Source organism: Capsella rubella, unplaced genomic scaffold (genome assembly GCF_000375325.1).
Source record: "Capsella rubella cultivar Monte Gargano unplaced genomic scaffold, Caprub1_0 scaffold_6, whole genome shotgun sequence".
NCBI lineage: Eukaryota > Viridiplantae > Streptophyta > Magnoliopsida > Brassicales > Brassicaceae > Capsella > Capsella rubella.
This window is the reverse complement of record NW_006238918.1, coordinates 8,972,835-8,990,942: the sequence shown is the minus strand read 5'-3', so window position 1 is coordinate 8,990,942 and position 18,108 is coordinate 8,972,835. Positions and strand designations below refer to the sequence as shown.

At 33.7% G+C, this 18,108-nt stretch overlaps 4 protein-coding genes across 4 annotated transcripts; 2 read left to right on the top strand and 2 right to left on the bottom strand.

Annotated features, from left to right (window-relative positions):
- Positions 1-258: 258 nt before the first annotated feature.
- On the bottom strand, positions 259-1,360 carry LOC17884551 (auxin-responsive protein IAA28). Its single transcript, XM_006288704.2, has 3 exons — positions 1,168-1,360; positions 753-1,088; positions 259-658 (listed from the first exon to the last, which is right to left on the bottom strand). The coding sequence occupies exons 1-3, from the start codon at positions 1,269-1,271 to the stop codon at positions 565-567; spliced, it is 534 nt and encodes a 177-aa protein (XP_006288766.1). The 5' UTR covers positions 1,272-1,360; the 3' UTR covers positions 259-564.
- Positions 1,361-4,102: 2,742 nt separating this feature from the next.
- LOC17882343 (NADP-dependent malic enzyme 3) lies at positions 4,103-8,224 on the bottom strand. The gene is made up of 19 exons (XM_006287281.2): positions 7,755-8,224; positions 7,489-7,609; positions 7,303-7,377; positions 7,070-7,221; positions 6,886-6,991; positions 6,729-6,794; positions 6,549-6,644; positions 6,392-6,463; positions 6,229-6,312; positions 6,036-6,134; positions 5,912-5,959; positions 5,766-5,819; positions 5,595-5,693; positions 5,416-5,505; positions 5,257-5,334; positions 5,098-5,172; positions 4,930-5,020; positions 4,497-4,625; positions 4,103-4,398 (listed from the first exon to the last, which is right to left on the bottom strand). The coding sequence occupies exons 1-19, from the start codon at positions 7,895-7,897 to the stop codon at positions 4,310-4,312; spliced, it is 1,767 nt and encodes a 588-aa protein (XP_006287343.1). The 5' UTR covers positions 7,898-8,224; the 3' UTR covers positions 4,103-4,309.
- A 3,144-nt stretch (positions 8,225-11,368) lies between these two features.
- On the top strand, positions 11,369-12,196 carry LOC17881921. Its single transcript, XM_006290145.2, has one exon. It carries the CDS (start codon positions 11,429-11,431, stop codon positions 11,951-11,953), a length of 525 nt encoding a protein of 174 aa, XP_006290207.1. The 5' UTR covers positions 11,369-11,428; the 3' UTR covers positions 11,954-12,196.
- Positions 12,197-16,020: 3,824 nt separating this feature from the next.
- On the top strand, positions 16,021-17,499 carry LOC17881264 (GATA transcription factor 12). Its single transcript, XM_006288067.2, has 2 exons — positions 16,021-16,385; positions 16,484-17,499. Exons 1-2 carry the CDS (start codon positions 16,146-16,148, stop codon positions 17,264-17,266), a joined length of 1,023 nt encoding a protein of 340 aa, XP_006288129.1. The 5' UTR covers positions 16,021-16,145; the 3' UTR covers positions 17,267-17,499.
- The last annotated feature ends 609 nt before the right edge of the window (positions 17,500-18,108 follow it).

The following is an 18,108-nucleotide window of genomic DNA, read 5'->3' as shown; positions in this document are numbered from 1 at the left end:
ATTTGAATTTTATGAAATTGATTAAATACCTCACACTGGGAGTTGCTCTAAAACTTTAAAATCTTTTATAAAACTTTATAATTACTTGGGTCGAGTCTAAACCTCCAAAATTTAACAGTTAATCATTAAACAATTCTGTCAAATTTAAAAATTACCATATAAACCCGTAATAATACAACATCAAATAACTCTTTTCTATTTCATTTCATCTATTTTTCAATTCTAATCATATACACTTTTTCTTTTACCACTTATAACAAAAGAAGACATGAATTATATAGAGTATAATCAACTTATAGTGCCACTGCTTTTTTACACACACACGATAACATAACATAATAACCCCGATTACTGAAACGAACAGCAATATTTACAACAACAACAAAAGAAACCGTAGCAAGCAAAAAAACCTACTACATAATTAATTTGGTATAAGAAAAAAAATCTAAGTAAGAAAAAAACAAAACCAGTAAATCATCAAATCCAAACTCCATTAGTTCCCACAGAAATTACATTTAAAAACAAATCATCATCGAACTGACGATGACTTCTTCATACTTCACTCTACTCATTCCCATGTTTCGTAAGCTTACGTGAGAGTGAAGAGGCGTTAGAGGTCTTCAAAACATGCAGCCTCTTCACAGTCGATACAAACATCCTAAGTCGTAACAAAGTTAAATTTAATCATTGATTTGTCAAGTGTTGAGAAAAACACAATTATAAATTATGTTTTGTGATTGCAAAAAACTTACTCCCAAGGAACATCTCCGACAAGAACTTTATCACCTTCAGTGTCTTCATAGACCAAAGTGTATTGTCTGGTCAGATCCCAAGAATCTTTCTTAGAGAAGAGTTGGTCAACGGCATGTGAAAGCTTTTGGTAGTTGTTAAAAGCTGAGAGGTTGACTTTTCTTCCTATTGGAACTCCTTCCATGTTGATCTTTACGTACAACTCTTTCTCTTTCTCTTCAGCATCATCACCACCACTCTCCCTCTTCTTCATGATCTCCTCCTTTAGTAGCTGTGCCGCTAGGTTTCTCCTTGATGATCTCACCGGCGGCCATCCCACCACTGGTGCTACATCAACCCTGTTTTAACCATGTCTAGTTATTATAACCATATTGTAATTTAGACCAAGATTGTGAGAAGAGAAGGAACTGAGAGAACCTGTTATTGGTGGAGCTTCTTTGTTTAGATCCATTGTTGTTGTTGGAAGTGAATTGGTGACAAGGAGGAGCCAGCCTTAGCTCTAATCTCTTCTCTTCTTCCATTTTTAATTTCTAAGTTTGTGTTGTGTTGTGTTGTGTTTTTTGGGTGTTGGGGAGTATTATTATATGGGTGGTTGGCAAAGGAACTACAATCCCAAATCTTTATAAAAGTAGCAATATTTTTTTTTTCTCTAATGAATTTTGTATTAGTAATAATCACCTAACAGATCCTACTTTGTATGGATTCCGAATGTCAAAATGCGTTAAATACGTGTATGATTCTATGAATCTGATGCTGATTGATTTGATACACTCATGTCTATATAAACTTGTAAAGATAATATATTATTCTATGATTGTTAAAAACAATCTAATAAACAAATTTGGAGTTATGATATGTCTAAACTAAACCAGAATAAATCAACGACATTAATCAAAAACACTAGTAGGTAATAAAAGAATGATAAATAGTAAATTTCATAAGAAACAAACATTCAAAAGAATAATCTTTTTTAATCAACCACTCCTTTGAAAAAAAAAAACAGTTTAGTTTCCCAAACCGGAAAGAGTCAAAATGTTAATGATTTTATGGAATTTAGTTATTGGTTATAATCAAACATTGAATAAAAATCAAAATTATGTTTTTATTAAGTTATAGGTTACATTAGGCCTTAAAATAGTGATAAATATTAACCAAATCATGAAATATACAATCACCTTTTGTTAATCTATCTAGCTAGAACGTACATTTGTAACTTGCTTCCCTTCGGCATGACATAGATAACATGGAATTATGGTTGTTTACATGTTATGACTTATGAGACAAAGAAATGTACAATGCATGGTTGTTTCATCATACTGAACATAAACATAGTCATCATCATCTTCATCTTCATCTTCATCATACTTATTAAAGATTTTTGTGTAGATAAAAGAATTGGAGAGTGGAGGCCGACATAGAAAAGAGAAACAAGAAAGAGGAAAGAGATTCCTAGGCATGCTTAAATGAGTACCTACCAATAAAAAGGAGAAAAAAAAATAGTTGGTTTTAGTTTTGCCCTCATTTACAAACATTGATTCTTCTGTTTATTTTTACATAATATTTAGCAAATATTAATTGTATGTGAATACTTTGAATTCCACTACTAGCTCTCTCTCTCTCTCTTTTCACTAAAAAGTCCACTACCAACTTAGTTTGGCCTCCATAATGTTTGTCCTATTTTTCTCAAGTTACATAATTCATTTGGTTTACTGAAATCGTCCACCCATGAGGCCATGATCAGAAAGCTAATGATATATCACCGATACGATAATCAAGTTTAACTTTAGAAATATATCAAATTAAAGATGATTTAAGGATCTTTCAACTCAATCTAAGAAGAACAAGTAACTTTGACACATAATCAAATAAGTTGTAATTTTAATGGGTGAGAAAACATGACTAATTAAAATGGTTTCGTTAGGAGTATTTCAAATTTCCCAAGTGTCATATGCTTTGAGTATACTACAAATAAATCTGGTGAAATAGACACATAGAACTTTGGGAACATGTTATGTTGTTATCCGTCGACTTAGTTTTCAAAGTCTATTTCGATGACTTCGACTTTTTTTTGTAATTGTTTCAACTTCAATAAGATATCATTTAAACGAAAAAAAAAACACATAAGTTCGCAGAGATTGTTGTATATTGCGACATATATAGTTAGTACTTATCTTGTTTCTCCCAACTATGCAATCTAGAAATTTTCTTTTGTCTTTTTGACACTTTTAATCTTATGGACCATCACCTTTTATTTCATTTTAACTCAGGCCAAAACCATCTGATAGATGGATGTAAAGTCATCCCCAACAAATATTGCACTTGTAATTCATATACTATTATCTAACACACTCAATGAGAAAACACCATAAAGAACAAAGTAGAAATAAAGTGTTCCAAACAAGAAGTTATGATGAACATTTTGATACTCTCAATACACATTTAGGCATGCCTATCATTTTTTTAAAAGGACAAGAACAAATTATAGATGTTCAATGAATGTATAACTAAAAAGTGAATAATCAAAGCAATCATCATTATCATAAATAATTATGCTACTAATGGAGGGCCACCACTTGCAAAAATTTACTTTTTATTATCTTTCTCTTAATAGTATTATTTATTTTATCTTTTCTTGACTTTTGAGATATGATGGATGGGATCATTGACTTTACAATGATTATATTTTTAGGCCCAAAATCACTTCAAATATTCTCTTTTAACACTTTACTCTTTTTAATATAGTAGATAATAGTTGCTTTTCTATAACAATACAATTGGTGGTTTTAAACTATTAGTAAAGTATCAAGTGAATTTGGTAGAGGGAAATATAACCATATTATTTGTATCATGTTTCTATTTGCAATTTGTTTTTTGTCAACCACATATAAATTAAAAATTATTTTATAATTTGTAATTCGATTATGGAAAAACAATTAAGATTAACGAGATATTATTAACTTTTATCGATAATTAAAACTATTAGTTAAAAAAACGATATGGGTTTACGTCAAGTGTGATACTCGATTAAACTTGTTTACTCTTGTTTTATGAATCACATATGGACTGATTAAACATTTGTACTCTAATTCATTAATCTCAAAATCAGCCGTTTAGCCTAGCCTAGACACCCAAAAATCATTAGTGTCTTTAATTAACTAAATTAGTTAAAGGGAAAGCAACGACGTCTAATTAACTTACAAATTAATTTTACAAAATACTTACAACTATAAGGTAGGTTTATATGATATTAAATTTTAAAATAATTAAACAAGAATAATATACAAATAAATGTCTTATTTGTACGCACAACTAGTCAACTAGTGTCTACCAAACACTTCTCAAAGCCTCAAACTTTAACTAGTACGACAACAATGAGTCACGCATTATATTACTATTTGATAAAGAAGTATTACTGTTATCTCATATAGTTAAAAGTTGAAAAAAAAAGTAAAAAAAAAGTAAAAACAGTTTAGAAGTTGTCCTGTATAGAAAAGCACCAAAACTGATAAAGCAAAAAAAGTAACAAAGCTGAGGACAATGTGTGATGATTATAGAATGTTCAACGGAAGTTTCTATAGACAGGGCTGTACATGCAGCTCTCTGCCATCTTGACGAGGTTCTTTGGACGAGGCAGGTTCGATGCTAGTCCTGCAACAAAACCAACAACAATATGATATCACCTTTTGCCAAAAAGAAATATTTTTGAGATCATCATTTTAACAAATGTGATGAATTGTGAAGCTAACCGAGTTCATATGTTTTGGCTCCCACACTAGCTGCAATGTTAGCAGATATCTTCCTTATGTTCGCAAAAGGCGGATAGATCAATCCGTTCGCAAAATTCTCTTCTGTCACTTGGGAAGCTAGTGCTTCCGCTGGTAAAATATAAAGGTAACATAGTTTAGAAAAGATACACAAAATGGTCTAAATGGTAACGGTTGAATTTGGTTTAAATTTTCATATGGCGATCCGATAGATAATTTATCGTGATTTTGCGGTGTATTTGATGTTATAAAGGTTGAATTTGATATAAAATTGAAAATTTTTCATATGGGGATCTCAAAGATAAGTTATGAGGCAGGGAGACCAAAAGTATTTCTAGTGGAACTAGAATTAGGGGCAGAGTGTGATAATGAATCAGTTTCTTGAAACAGTTTAAAGAAGTGTATTTGTACTTACAAGCTGCTAGAAGCATGTCATCACGGACACGAATGGCACCAGACATGATCAAACCAAGACCGAGACCCGGGAAAATGTAGCAGTTGTTTGCCTGATAAGTGGAGTGGTATCGAAAGAACATGAGCTGTGAGCTGTCGATAAAAGTGTAACAGTGAATTATAAACGAACCTGGCCAGGCGTGAATGTTTTGCCATTATACTCAACAGGGTCAAAGGGGCTTCCACTTGCAAATATTGCACGACCCTATAATCAATCACAAGCATTTTTTTAGCCGCATCAAATGAAATTATATATTTTAAAGGGTATCAATGAGCTTCAGATCGTTACCTCGGTCCATTTGTAAGCTTCTTCCGCGGTGCACTCAGCTTGAGAAGTTGGGTTTGAAAGAGCAAGAATCAAGGGTTTCTGTAAGCCACCATAAAAACCAAGCATCAGAAGCAAGAACATAGATACCGAGAAACCAGATCGAAAGGAAGGATACAAAACCTCGTTCAATGTGGCCATTGCCTCCACTACTTCCTTTGTGAAAGTCTTACCCACACCAGAGGTTCCAATAAGCACAGTAGGCTTGATTGCCTGAATTAAAACAAGAACTAAACTGTCTTAGAAAATATTTATCATCTACTCATGAATAGATCTCTAAGATGAGGTGTTTTTTTTAGTACATTAACAGCTCCCAAGAGCTCCTTGACAGGTTCGTGTTCATGTGCCCATGGCTGCTTGAAATGCTGAAGAGATTCTTTCCGTGAGCTAACAATTAGTCCCTACAAGATAATCCAAAAAAATGTTTCATAAATAAACAAGAAAGCAATAGCTAACAATGATGTAATCAATACCTTGGAGTCCACAAGCCAAATCTTCTTCCTGGTTTCATCAATTGGTGCTCCAGTCTGCGTAACAATACAATCACAGATTCATGGTAAGAAGCAGCAAAGGAAGCAACTGAATACCACAAAGGCGAAACCGCGCAAAACAATCTAACCTCTTTCGAAATTTTCAGAGCAATTAGCTCAGCGATTCCGGTTCCAGCCTTCCAAAAAGATAAAATGCTTTAGCAACATAGCAAAAAAAAAAAAGCTTGTATGATATATGTTATCAGGTCTCACCTCTCCAGCACCCAAGAACAAAAAGGTATGGTCAGCTAGACTTTTACCAAGTACTTTCTGAGCCGCAATAAGCCCGGCTAACACAACTGATGCAGTACCCTGAAATTTTACAAACACAAACACAAAAAGACATTCTTACTAGTCACCTTTCAAAAACCACAAATGACTACTAATGTTCAACACAAGTTCTTACTTGGATATCATCGTTAAAAACAAGATGACTAGAGCAGTACTTAGAGAGAAGCTCAAACGCGTGGTGGTTAGCAAAATCTTCAAACTGTGAAACCAAAAACCAAATCAATGTGATCTACCTGCACCAACACATTTTTTTACAAAAACCAAAACATGTGATCTACCTGAACCAACACTTTTTCTCCATAGTTCTGTTTAACAGCACACATAAACTCATGCAAAAACTCTGCATATTCCTGAATCACAAAAGTAACCAAACTTGAAACACATATAATTCAAACACAAGAAATGTACAGAATCAGAAAAGATAATTAGTAAAACCTGGCCATTTGCCCTCTTCTGTTTAAGACCAATGTAAAACTCATCATTCAAAAGCTTCTCATTGTTTGTACCCACATCAATGGTGATTGGAAGGCACTACAAGTGGAACAGCCAGAAAGAAAAATCAAACATAACTACCAATTCTTAAAACATTCAGCAGTGTTCTGTTCGGTTGCTTACAGCCGATGGACGGATTCCTCCCAAAGCTGTGTATAGTGAAAGCTTCCCAACAGGGATTCCCATTCCCTATAAAAATTCCCATCACTCAAATCAACATAAGACGAAAGACATATCACAAGAGAATTAAAGTTTTCTAGTGTTTAAAACTCTGTTTTACCTGGCAACCGAGATCTCCAAGACCGAGAATGCGTTCACCATCAGTGACAACAATAACTTGAATCCCTCTCTGTGGCCAATTCTTCAATACTTCAAGAATCTTTCCCCTTCAAGAACCACCAAATTGTACTTAGATATGCTAATAAATGAACGAAAACGATAGACAAGTATTAAATCGCAGTTACTTCTCTTTCAAGCTGATGTAAAGACCTTGTGGCCTCCTATATATGCTCCCATACTTTTGACAAGCCTCACCAACCGTCGGTGTGTACACAACAGGAAGCAACTCCTCCACATTATCAATCAATAGCTTATAAAACAATCTCTCATTCCTTTCCTACAAGATTCAGAACTCATCAGTTCCAAATTACAAACAGTTAAAAAAACTAAACCAAAACAGAACAGAACAATGATTCACCTGAAGATCCATGAGAGCCATGTAACGCTGCAGAGGAACCGTGTACTGACGAAGATTATGCATCACTTTCTTCTCCTATTAGTATTATCCAAGAAACTAAATTCAACATAACCTCAAACAAAAAAATGAAGGTTCTCTCTACGACTCTACTCAAAAACCATAATCGTAAAAATACATCAAAGTCACCTGAACATCTTGAGATAACACAACAGGAGGAAGAAGACCAGTAATGTAATGAGCATCTCTCTCTTTATCAGTAAAGGCAAGTCCTTTATTGTAACGAGGATCACGCATCAATGTATACCCACTGGTCAAAAACAAAACATGTAAGCAAAGCTATCAACTTTTATACACAATTGTCACAAAAATTGTCTCTTTCTTACACAACAAACATTTCTTGGTTTGCAAGTTTAAAATAAATAAATCGATTCCATAAGTTGTGATCATCGCACCTAGCGACGGAGGTAACCCAAGGAGTGACGAGTTGATCCAATGTGGCACTATCTTCACCGTAAATATCTGAGATCCCACCACCGACGCCGGACCTGTTATCGGAGACATATTCGTCGGAGATCTGAGTTGGGTTAGTGCTCATTTTTTTCGATCAGATAAGGAGAGACAAGAGAAACGATTGAGACAAATCAAAAGGAAGAAGCTTTTTTAGGGGGAAAGTGATATATTGATGAAGAGATTAAAGTGGATCAGACATGGAAGAGGACAATGTGATTAATAATCGCCGATTTTGTAGGGGGAGGAGACAATTACTTCTTGTCTGAATACAAAACGTCGACGAGTCTCGTACTCTTTGTCTTTTGAGAAAATTGCAAAACAGATACTTAATTTATTTGTTTTTATTTATGTAAAACTACTTCAATAAATTTGAGATGTATGTTTAGACCTGAAACTATTAAATGTTACAATTAAACCCTTCTTCGTCGCTTTTTTCAGCAAGAGAGTAAAGAGTAAAGAGTAAAATAGTAAAGACCGAGCATTATACCAATGTGGCAATGTAAATCTAAAATATAATCAGGCAATTTAAGAAGAAACCTTTTTATCACAAATTAATTTTATATGGTTAAAGAGGTTCTAGCAGATAAAACTGTTTATAGACTGCACCAATTTTTATTTACTTTTCACCAGTTATATATGTAGTAGTGTGAATTAAAAAAAAAAAAATCATTGATGACCAATTACATACTGTTTTTATATAGAAATAGAGTTGGTCCACGATGATTTGTTATTCCGTCTCAAATATAAAGTAGACTAAATTACTTACAGATTTATCTATCTCAATTATTGTAACCATTTGAATCTTTATGGTATGAATGGTTGCAGCGGTTAAGCGGAGAAATCCGTATGTAGATTAGACAACTTTATATTTACTATTCATAAATTATGTTCACATTAATATGATTTTAATAAAAATAAAAGAAAATCGCTGCGGACCAACCATAAACCCATAAACCGCTTTTACGTAAAAGTATAATTGACGGTTTGTTGTAAGCAGATGAGTCCATCTTAATTGCATAACCATTCACACCTTAATTTAAAATAGTGAAAAATCAGGTAAAACTGAAATATGTCGCAACACACACCGTCGCAAACCATTTTAATTAAAATTTTATCAAAACTTAATTATAGTGCTGCTCTGCAGATTTCATCATTACCAAAATATTATATCCAAATTTACACGCCAACACCTAATCATCATGTACATGTTCCTATAATAACAAATCTTAGAGCAAGAGATTCTTCCTCCATGCAAAGTTTCAATTTCCAAACATCAAAACGAAAGCAAAAAAAGAAAGATGGACCACTCAAGCAAAAGACAGAAGATCAACAACATGGACTACCGGAAATTAACGGAACAAAAGATGGACCAGCTGAAGAAATTGGTAGAGAGTGATGATGAAGAGGTGAAGCAAATTATAAAGAAGAATGAAGAGCTGAAGACATTGATGGAGACTGATGAAGAGGTGAAGCAACTGGTAGAGAATGATAAAGATCTGAAGAGAATTGTAGAAATATACGAAAAGAAGTTGGTTGGGAAGCCAGCTGAGATTCACAAGTTCTTCACAAACCTAGAGCTAGCGTTTTGTCAAGTAAACGCAAGCCAAGAGGAGATGAAACTGAACTTGCTCCTCGCCATAGAAGAAGGTCTCCGAACCACTGTGGAGCTCCTACAAGGACGCAACGAGTTTAATGAGGTATTGTCTATACTATACATGCATGCATCTAGTTATGTATATAAAGTATATGTTGATCAGGTTCTTGAGTGCTAATATGTTTCGTGTGTTTTCATAGGTACTTTTCAAGCGGAACTACGAAATAGAGCTGGAGAAGAAGTGTTGTGAGATAAGAGAACTAGAGGATAAACTCATTCTAAAAGAAGGGCATATCAATTATGAAATGCAAGAAGCACGCCAGGAATTGATCAAGGTACACATATTTATTTTTATCATGCATGTTACTAAGTTTTGGTATGTTATACACTGTCTTGTTTCTTTCTTTCTGTAGGGGCTAAGGGGGCTTAAGGGTAATGGATCTGCGATCGGATTAAAGAGTATTGGAGAAAAAGATGTCTTTGAACTGTGGAACTTCGAACAAGGAAGGAAAGCCACACTGAAAGAAGTGATTACAAGCATGATCCAAAAGATCAAGAAACCCTAAACCAATGTTAGTCTTTGTTCTCCTTTTGAATCTCCAATCTAATATTGGACGTTCTCTTCTGTGTGAAAGTAATGTTAGTTATTAGTGTTAAATGCAAGATTATATGTTACATGTAACATATGACATTATATGTCATATGTTAGTGTGTTATATGTTATATGTAACATTATATGTTATGTTAGTGCTATCTAAGATTATGGTGTAACCAATGTGTTGTACGAAACAGTGTAACTGGTACTTTTACCATCAATGACTAGTAGTTTTTTGTTGTTGTTGTTGCAACTTGCAAGTATTAGACCTGTTTAAGCCAACCCCAAAAGATTCAGGATATGTACGTGTACGGTTGTAGGTCGTGGAAACTGGAAAACAAGGCCGTGGTCTCAACCATTAGACACACTAGTGGCTAACATCACTATCTTCTCTTTCTACTACTTTGTTGCCTCTCTTTAAAACTAATGTCATATCTTGTAAAAGTTACATTTTAGTAAATTTTTATGCACAATCAATTATCAAAAGAAAGAAAAAAGAAGTTATTTTAACTTAATTTACGATAAAACATCTCTCATAAAAGCCTCGAATTTACTATTAATTTCCCACTGTTTACAACAAACATTTAGCTACATATAATGAGTTTCTTCTTCTTAGTGCAATGATAGTTTTGTTATCATTGCAAATCTGAAGCAAATTAAAATATGGTAGAAAATATTCACATGTATATAAATAGTTTTAAATTTTCTTGTAGGTTAGATTTCGAGTGTTTTTTTCATACTTTTATTGTTTTCAGTTTCATCTTTAACATTTGAACTGATTATTTTTCGTTGTTGTAAGAACTCTGTATTGATTATGAGTTTATTCAGATTTAATTTACATTTTTTTAGAAAAATAAATTCGATTTACCCTGTATAAGCCTATTTAAGCTGGTTTATATATGAAAATACGTGTATTTTGCATAATTTGGACCAATTTAACACTCATTTTGAAGAACAAAGAGAAAATACATAATGCTACAATTAGTCCTTATTAGTTTATATAAATGTAGTCACCAGTTAAAAACTTTAAACGATGAAAATGCAACATAAAAGTAGATAGGTTACCAAAATATCTCAATAAACCTCATCTTCTTTTTCTTGTTGGTTCAATAGACTTCAACTTTCCCACTAACAAAAGAGGAAACCTTTAATTGGCTTTACCGTGTTGTTCAAGATATACATGTGAAGCTTGATCCTTTTTTAGGTCATTAAATTAAAGCTAAATTGTTCATGCTTTTATTGGCAGGACAAAAAACAAAAGCAAATAAAGAAACAGAACCCTCGAGACTATTCTCTTAAACACTCAACACTATAAATATCGCATCATAACAACAAACTAAAACTTAAATATAGATACAAGTAACTGCTACACATATATACAACAAACACACAAAGCAAACACCAAAATAACCACACATCTTATATCAATGGACCGTCTTCAACGTACCATCTCGGATATTTCACACCAAATCTCCATAGACAATACCCTAACAAAAGAACCATCTCCAACCGCGACCGCGACAACTTTGTTGTCTTTAGCAGCGATAGCCGAAGTGGAAGATGCAAAGTGCGAGTGTTGTGGCATGTCTGAAGAGTGCACACCAGAGTACATCCACCGTGTGCGTTCTAAATTCTCAGGTAAGCTGATCTGCGGGCTATGCGAAAAAGCTGTGGAGGAAGAGATGGAGAAGTTGATCAACAGTGAAGTGGTGGTGGAGAAGAGAAGAGAAGAGGCAGTAAAGGCACACATGACCGCGTGTTCCCGGTTCAACAGGCTAGGCCGGAGTTATCCAGTCTTGTACCAAGCAGAAGCTGTTAAGGAGATGCTGAAGAAGAGGTCTAAGAAGATGGTTGGAGCCACCACCAAGCCCGAAAAAGGTGGCCTCGCTAGAAGCTCGAGCTGCATGCCGGCTTTGGCTAAGGAGCTTAAAGATCATGCCTTAGTTAATTAGTTTGTGTATCTTTGTATTAAATTGTATACTCACGTTACGCGTTTGTTATACTATCTATATGTTCATACATAGGATTGAAGTTATATGCACAGAGGGAGATGTATGTGTATTAAGTGAGTTATATATGTGTAGTTAAAACTGATGGAAGTTTTTCCTATACGTGTAATGTGTAATATTTTTTTCAAACGTTCGTTTCTCACTATTATGTAGTTGTGGTCAATCATGTAAAGAAACGGACTATTACGTTAATATGATTGAGTATTAATTAGCTTAGATGGTAACACAACCTATAGGATTATATAATCATTCAACTCTATAATTGAGCACTAGCATAGATGATAACATATATAGGTCAATGAAATTTATATTGTTCTTCCCTAGCTTTAAAACTAGTTGGCGTAAACTCGTACGTAGTAGTAATATTCCAGTGTTAAGAGAGGTTTGCCTGAAAAGAAAAATAATAGCTACTGCTGAATTAATCCGTAATCAAGTAAATCGTTATAAGAGAGGTGTCAAACATTTCATTCGATACGAAAATGCCTTATGCTATATATACCAAGATTAATAAAACCCACCCAAATATACCCAACCGTACGTGTATTATTAGTTTACCACCAAGCATTGTAGACGCTGTCGAGTAAAAGAGACGGTATAGTGTTAAATATCTCATATTGCTAAAGAATTGCCCTTACCATTTTTTATAAATTAATTACATATATAGACAATAGAACTCATAGAGTAATTTTTGGGTAGGTTCTACATCTACGTACCTAATTAAAGGTTTAATTTTATTGGACTTAGTTAAAAGACTAGTATTGGATATGTTCTTATATATGTCACTATTACACTATAACGTTTAATGTAATCAATGATCAAACAAAACTATGGTGGTTTAATCTACAATGTTTTGGGGCCGGCCGATTAAATCTGTTGTACATCAAGTTTATTTTTATGTAAAATTGTACGTAGTTGGTGTTCGACGAATTTCTTCTATTTCACATTTTTCTGCATCACTACGGATTATAATTTATGGATGGTAAATATAAAACAGTCTAATATACAAACGAATTTATTCGTCAAAATCACGTACAACAACCATTCGAACCCTATCAATTCTATGTACAAAAATTAACCTTAGCTATTTAGCCTAATTAAACCAGTTTACACTTCACGTACGAAAACTACCTTAGCTTCTTATGCTAATTAAACCATTATGAACTTCACGTTTAAAAACTACCTTAGCTTTCTTTGTTTCTACACGTTACAAACGCCACGTGGTTCTCTAGAGCATATAAAGGCTTTGGCCTTTGGGGGCTTTGCTTACTTTCAAAGAAGCATATTTACCTAAACCCATCCATGAGTAGACTTCGCTTCATGTCCCACTAGCTAGCCTGAATTTAAGTATTGCACCACGTGTATTACCCCTTTTGGCACGTGAGGAGCACTCTTAGGCATTTTTTCTTGGCCACTCTTACGCATTTCTCAGTGATCCGTTATCATTATTTCACAAGAGAGGAGATATAGGAGACTAAGATAACATAAACTAAGTATTATTTATATATCGAGTGTGATGTAATTTTCAAACGCAAGAAGGGTCTCGTTCAAGCGATCACTGAATAGGTAAGATGAAATTACTTTATTATAATAAGTTAGATGAACAGCTATAAAGGGAAAGCAAAAAAACCTTATCCATTGTTTCGAAGGACGTTCTCGGGTTGGCGTAAGATCAAAAACTATGTCCCACGGAACTAAGGTCTTCTCGAGACACGTGTTTGAGATAAGCAGACAATCATGCATGTGAAGCTACTGAATCTTTTTGTTTAGTGAATCGTCGATCGCTTCTACCAAAAGAAATAAATGGTGATTCAATTATGATTCATATGAATTGTAAGAATACGGAAAATATAGGATATGAACTTTGTGCAAATGGAGATATTGATTGTATCGAGGAAGCAATTTGATTTTACTTTTTACGACAATTGAAATTTTACAAATATATAGTTACTTTGGTGTTATACGTGTCCATATACCAAAATATACGAATTTAGAATTCGAAACTCAACACCATCATACTTATTTGTTTTTCTTCTATTTTCTTACTCATGCACTAGGAAGAAGGATGCATACTTCGTAATGATAAATTGTTAATGCACAGTCATCAGTACAAGATGCGATCAAGAAGTTAAAAATATTCTCTTCAAACTGTATTAAGTTAAAATATTCTATTCTTTTTTAATTTCTTATTTATATGTGATCGAGATCATTAACTTAGCTAGATATATACGTAGGACTTATAAATTATAAGTACCTAGCTTTCGTTTCTAGTACTTATTTCTTTTCTCCATGTATTTGGATCTTCTTTAGATATATATATATATATATATATATGTAGATGATTTCGTGTTTCCTTGAATTAGTAGCATATAGTGGTTAATAAGATTTAAAACTTAGGGATAGTTATAAATTAAAGAAGGGAGTGTTTTACATACTCGGATTATACGTGAGCTGGAAAATTGTCGTGCCTAAAAGTGGGATCGAGAAAGGAATAAAGAGATTTAACATGGGATTAGGAAGAAGTGTTAACGTGTTTGTAAGATAAAACAATAGTTATAAAATTTAACTACTCTTAATATATATTCTTATACAAGTCCCAAGAAACATTGTTCGATGTGGTAGATAATCAAATCGGCCAATAGAAATATAGAATATCTTGATCTCTTTCAAGAATTATGTCGTTTACGAGATTTTGTATAATTAGCTATTTTGGTCGCTCATTTTAACGTTGTTATTCATTTCATAGTTTAGTTTTCTTGAAATCTTAGTTATTATAATAACCTTATAACTTTTGAAAGTAACGTGAAAGAACCTAACACAGTCCTCCCTAATCATATTTTTATTTACTATAATCCGATTTTTTTTTTTAACGTACTGCATCCATTACTTATAGAGTTTACGACAAACTGCTAAAAGATAAAATTTACTTAAGAGCAACAGATGTATTCGAATTTTTCTTTTATAAACTAAAATACAGAGTAAGATTATCCCATTTGAGTAGCCTAAAAGTCTTAAACTACATACAAAGTATTAAAATTTGTTATAATCTAACTAAATCAATGATGAAAAGTTACAAAAGAAATATTAACACATACAAAACTCAAAAAATATAACAAAATATCTTATAGTATATAACTGTATTTCGGTTATCCGGGATATTAGATTTGGATATGTAGTTTTGGTTTTAATTGATTCAATTTTAGAGTTTATAATCTACTCGGATATTTTAAAATTTCGATATAAATGTTAGTTTGGTTCTGGTTTATTACTTACGAACTTACCTAGGACTAGGTCATATTATGTAATATAACTTCATTTGTTTTATTCTTCCATTAACAAATTCTCTAGATCTTCCTTTGCCTTTGCCTCAAATGTACCTTATTTGATCCCGGTGTATGAATTCTGATACACATAAAACAATGTGTATCGGTTTAAACTTTCCCCTAATGGTGTGTCGACGCTTCTTAGTTCTTATCGACAATATAATCAACGGCATGATGATCATACAACACATGCACGTGAGTGGTACTTTCTGTAATTTGAAGCAAACGTTATAACCCTTTTGGTAAAGTTGTCCCCCACCACTATACCATAATTGCACATGTTTGATTAATTAATCAACTTTTAATATCAAGTCAAAATAAACTTTTCCCACTTTTCTCTTTGTCAACTAATCAAAATTTAAACACTACCATTACTAATTTACCTTTTCATATTTATTTGTACCATACTAAAATCTTAGTAAAAAAAAAAAAACTATTTAATTATAGTATCACTAATAATTACTACAATTTACAAAGGAAACAAAAAAACTAAATTAGGTGTATTAATTACTAGTAAGTGTAAAGATAAATAATTCCCATAAAATCTCCTTTGTCTTCGTCAAACCTTCAGAATTAGACCTCTTGTCCCCTTCAAACGCAATAAACAAAAATGCAAATAAAAATGTTAAAAAATAAAAAATAAACAAAAGTTTTATCTTTTTTTCTAAAAGAAACCATAACTTTCTCTAACTTTACTCCTTTTTAAACTCACATTTTCCCCTCACTTCACTCTCTCCTCTCTCCAAAGACTTCCTCCGACGAGAGATTACCGGAAAAATTATCTTTTATAGCTTTTAATCGAAAAAAACTTCTTTATGGAAGATGAAGCCCATGAGTTTTTTCACGCAGCTGATCATTTTGCCGTTGATGACCTCTTAGTTGATTTCTCTAACGATGATGATGACGAAGAAAACGATGTTCTTGCTGATTCCACCACCACTACCACTACCACCACCGCCTTAACCGACAGCTCTAGCGTCTCGGCCCTTGATCTCCCTAATTTTAGTTGCGATGTTCACGACGGTACTAGCTTCTCCGGTGACCTTTGTGTACCGGTAAGTTATTATATGGCAATTCTTGAATTCTAGTCAAGAAAATAAAAAATGTTATGTAACGTTTTTTTTTCTAATACAATGATTTGTTTTGGTTTTAGTGTGATGATTTGGCTGATGAGTTGGCGTGGCTTTCGAACATTGTGGACGAATCGTTCTCACCTGAAGATGTACAAAAGCTTCAGCTAATATCCGGTTTTAAGACCCGACCCGAACCGAAATCCGAATCCTGTAGCTTGGACAACCCGAATAGCACCAGTCCTATTTTCACTACCGACGTTTCTGTGCCGGCCAAAGCTAGGAGCAAACGCTCACGCGCTGGAACGTGTAATTGGGCCTCACGTGGGCTTCTCACGGAGACGGTTTACGACAACCCTTTCACCGGAGAAACCATTCTCTCTAGCCACAACTTGTCTCCACCGACCTCGCCGCCACCACCACCACCGATGGCTCAGGTTGCGAAAAAACAAGCCATCGGTGGTGACGGAGGATATCGGCGGAAGAAAGATGTTTCTTCCCCCGAGTCATGTGGCGCAGAGGAGAGAAGGTGTCTCCACTGCGCCACGGATAAGACCCCGCAATGGCGGACAGGCCCAATGGGCCCGAAGACGTTGTGTAACGCTTGCGGGGTAAGGTACAAATCGGGTCGTCTGGTGCCGGAGTACCGTCCGGCCGCGAGTCCGACGTTTGTGCTGACTAAGCATTCCAATTCTCATCGGAAAGTAATGGAGCTCCGGCGACAGAAGGAGATGAGTAAGGCCCACCATGAGTTCATACATCACCATCATGGTACGGACACTGCCATGATTCTCGACGTTTCATCGGAAAGTGATGATTACTTGATCCACCACAAGGTTGGCCCAGACTTCAGACAGCTTATTTGATTTTTTTTTTTTTAATCCCTTTTTATTTTTTTTACCAATAATTTAATTAGGGATATCTTTTTAGAAATCAAATTTTGCTAATCTTAGAATTTTGTTGATGACAATTTTACTCTCTTTTTTTTTATTTAATCTTCCCTTTAATTTTTGTGTTATTTTGGAATTTGCTAGAAAACTTTTGTTGCATTCCTCATGACATTTTTAGTTAAATCTCTTTATTTATTTTTTTCTGTTAATCTCTTTTCATCATCGATTAGTTTTTGTTAGAACAAAAAAATGTTTATAAAATATATTCACAGGCTTTATAAAATTATCACTTTGTAAGATATATACAACAAGCAGAGAGGTGCATAAAATTTCATAATGATGGAAATATAGGTGGGAGAGTGTCTCAGTGTTGGTAATGTGTCACCTCAATGATCAAGGTCCCTCTACTCTTTTTTTGTAGCATAGTTATTTCAAAGTTTCTCATTTGAAACTATTTGTAATTGTTTCTAAATTGACAATCATCTGAAATTATTAATAAAGCCAATTTAGATTGAACTGTATTTTGTAAGCTATTTTGTTAGCTTTCTTCAGTTTGATGATTTAGATAGCACTAATGTTTGTTTGATGCAACTCTTTTGAATATGTATGCATGCATGGTTTAAAATTAAAACTACTATATTCCTAACAATACATGAGGACAAGAAGAAAACAATTTCAAGTAAATTATTTTTGATAAATTCAGAATCTCAAGATATAGTAATTTATTTTTCTCTGCTCTCACGATCCGATGCAGCACTAATCCATAGTAGTTTGTATATAATTTACTAGTAGTTAGTTCATAAGCTTAGAGATTCTTT

Bases quoted from the DNA above. Each gene is read 5' to 3' on its own strand.
- LOC17881264 (XM_006288067.2), top strand. From the start codon at position 16,146: ATGGAAGATGAAGCCCATGAGTTTTTTCACGCAGCTGATCATTTTGCC. The intron at 16,386-16,483 runs GTAAGTTATTAT...TTTTGGTTTTAG, and splicing joins CCGGTGACCTTTGTGTACCG to TGTGATGATTTGGCTGATGA.
- LOC17882343 (XM_006287281.2), bottom strand. From the start codon at position 7,897: ATGAGCACTAACCCAACTCAGATCTCCGACGAATATGTCTCCGATAAC. The intron at 6,645-6,728 runs GTAAGCAACCGA...TTCCACTTGTAG, and splicing joins GAGGAATCCGTCCATCGGCT to TGCCTTCCAATCACCATTGA. The intron at 5,820-5,911 runs GTTAGATTGTTT...ATTGTTACGCAG, and splicing joins CTCTGAAAATTTCGAAAGAG to ACTGGAGCACCAATTGATGA.
- LOC17884551 (XM_006288704.2), bottom strand. From the start codon at position 1,271: ATGGAAGAAGAGAAGAGATTAGAGCTAAGGCTGGCTCCTCCTTGTCAC. The intron at 1,089-1,167 runs GTTCTCTCAGTT...TGGTTAAAACAG, and splicing joins AGAAGCTCCACCAATAACAG to GGTTGATGTAGCACCAGTGG. The intron at 659-752 runs GTAAGTTTTTTG...GTTACGACTTAG, and splicing joins GTCGGAGATGTTCCTTGGGA to GATGTTTGTATCGACTGTGA.
- LOC17881921 (XM_006290145.2), top strand. From the start codon at position 11,429: ATGGACCGTCTTCAACGTACCATCTCGGATATTTCACACCAAATCTCC.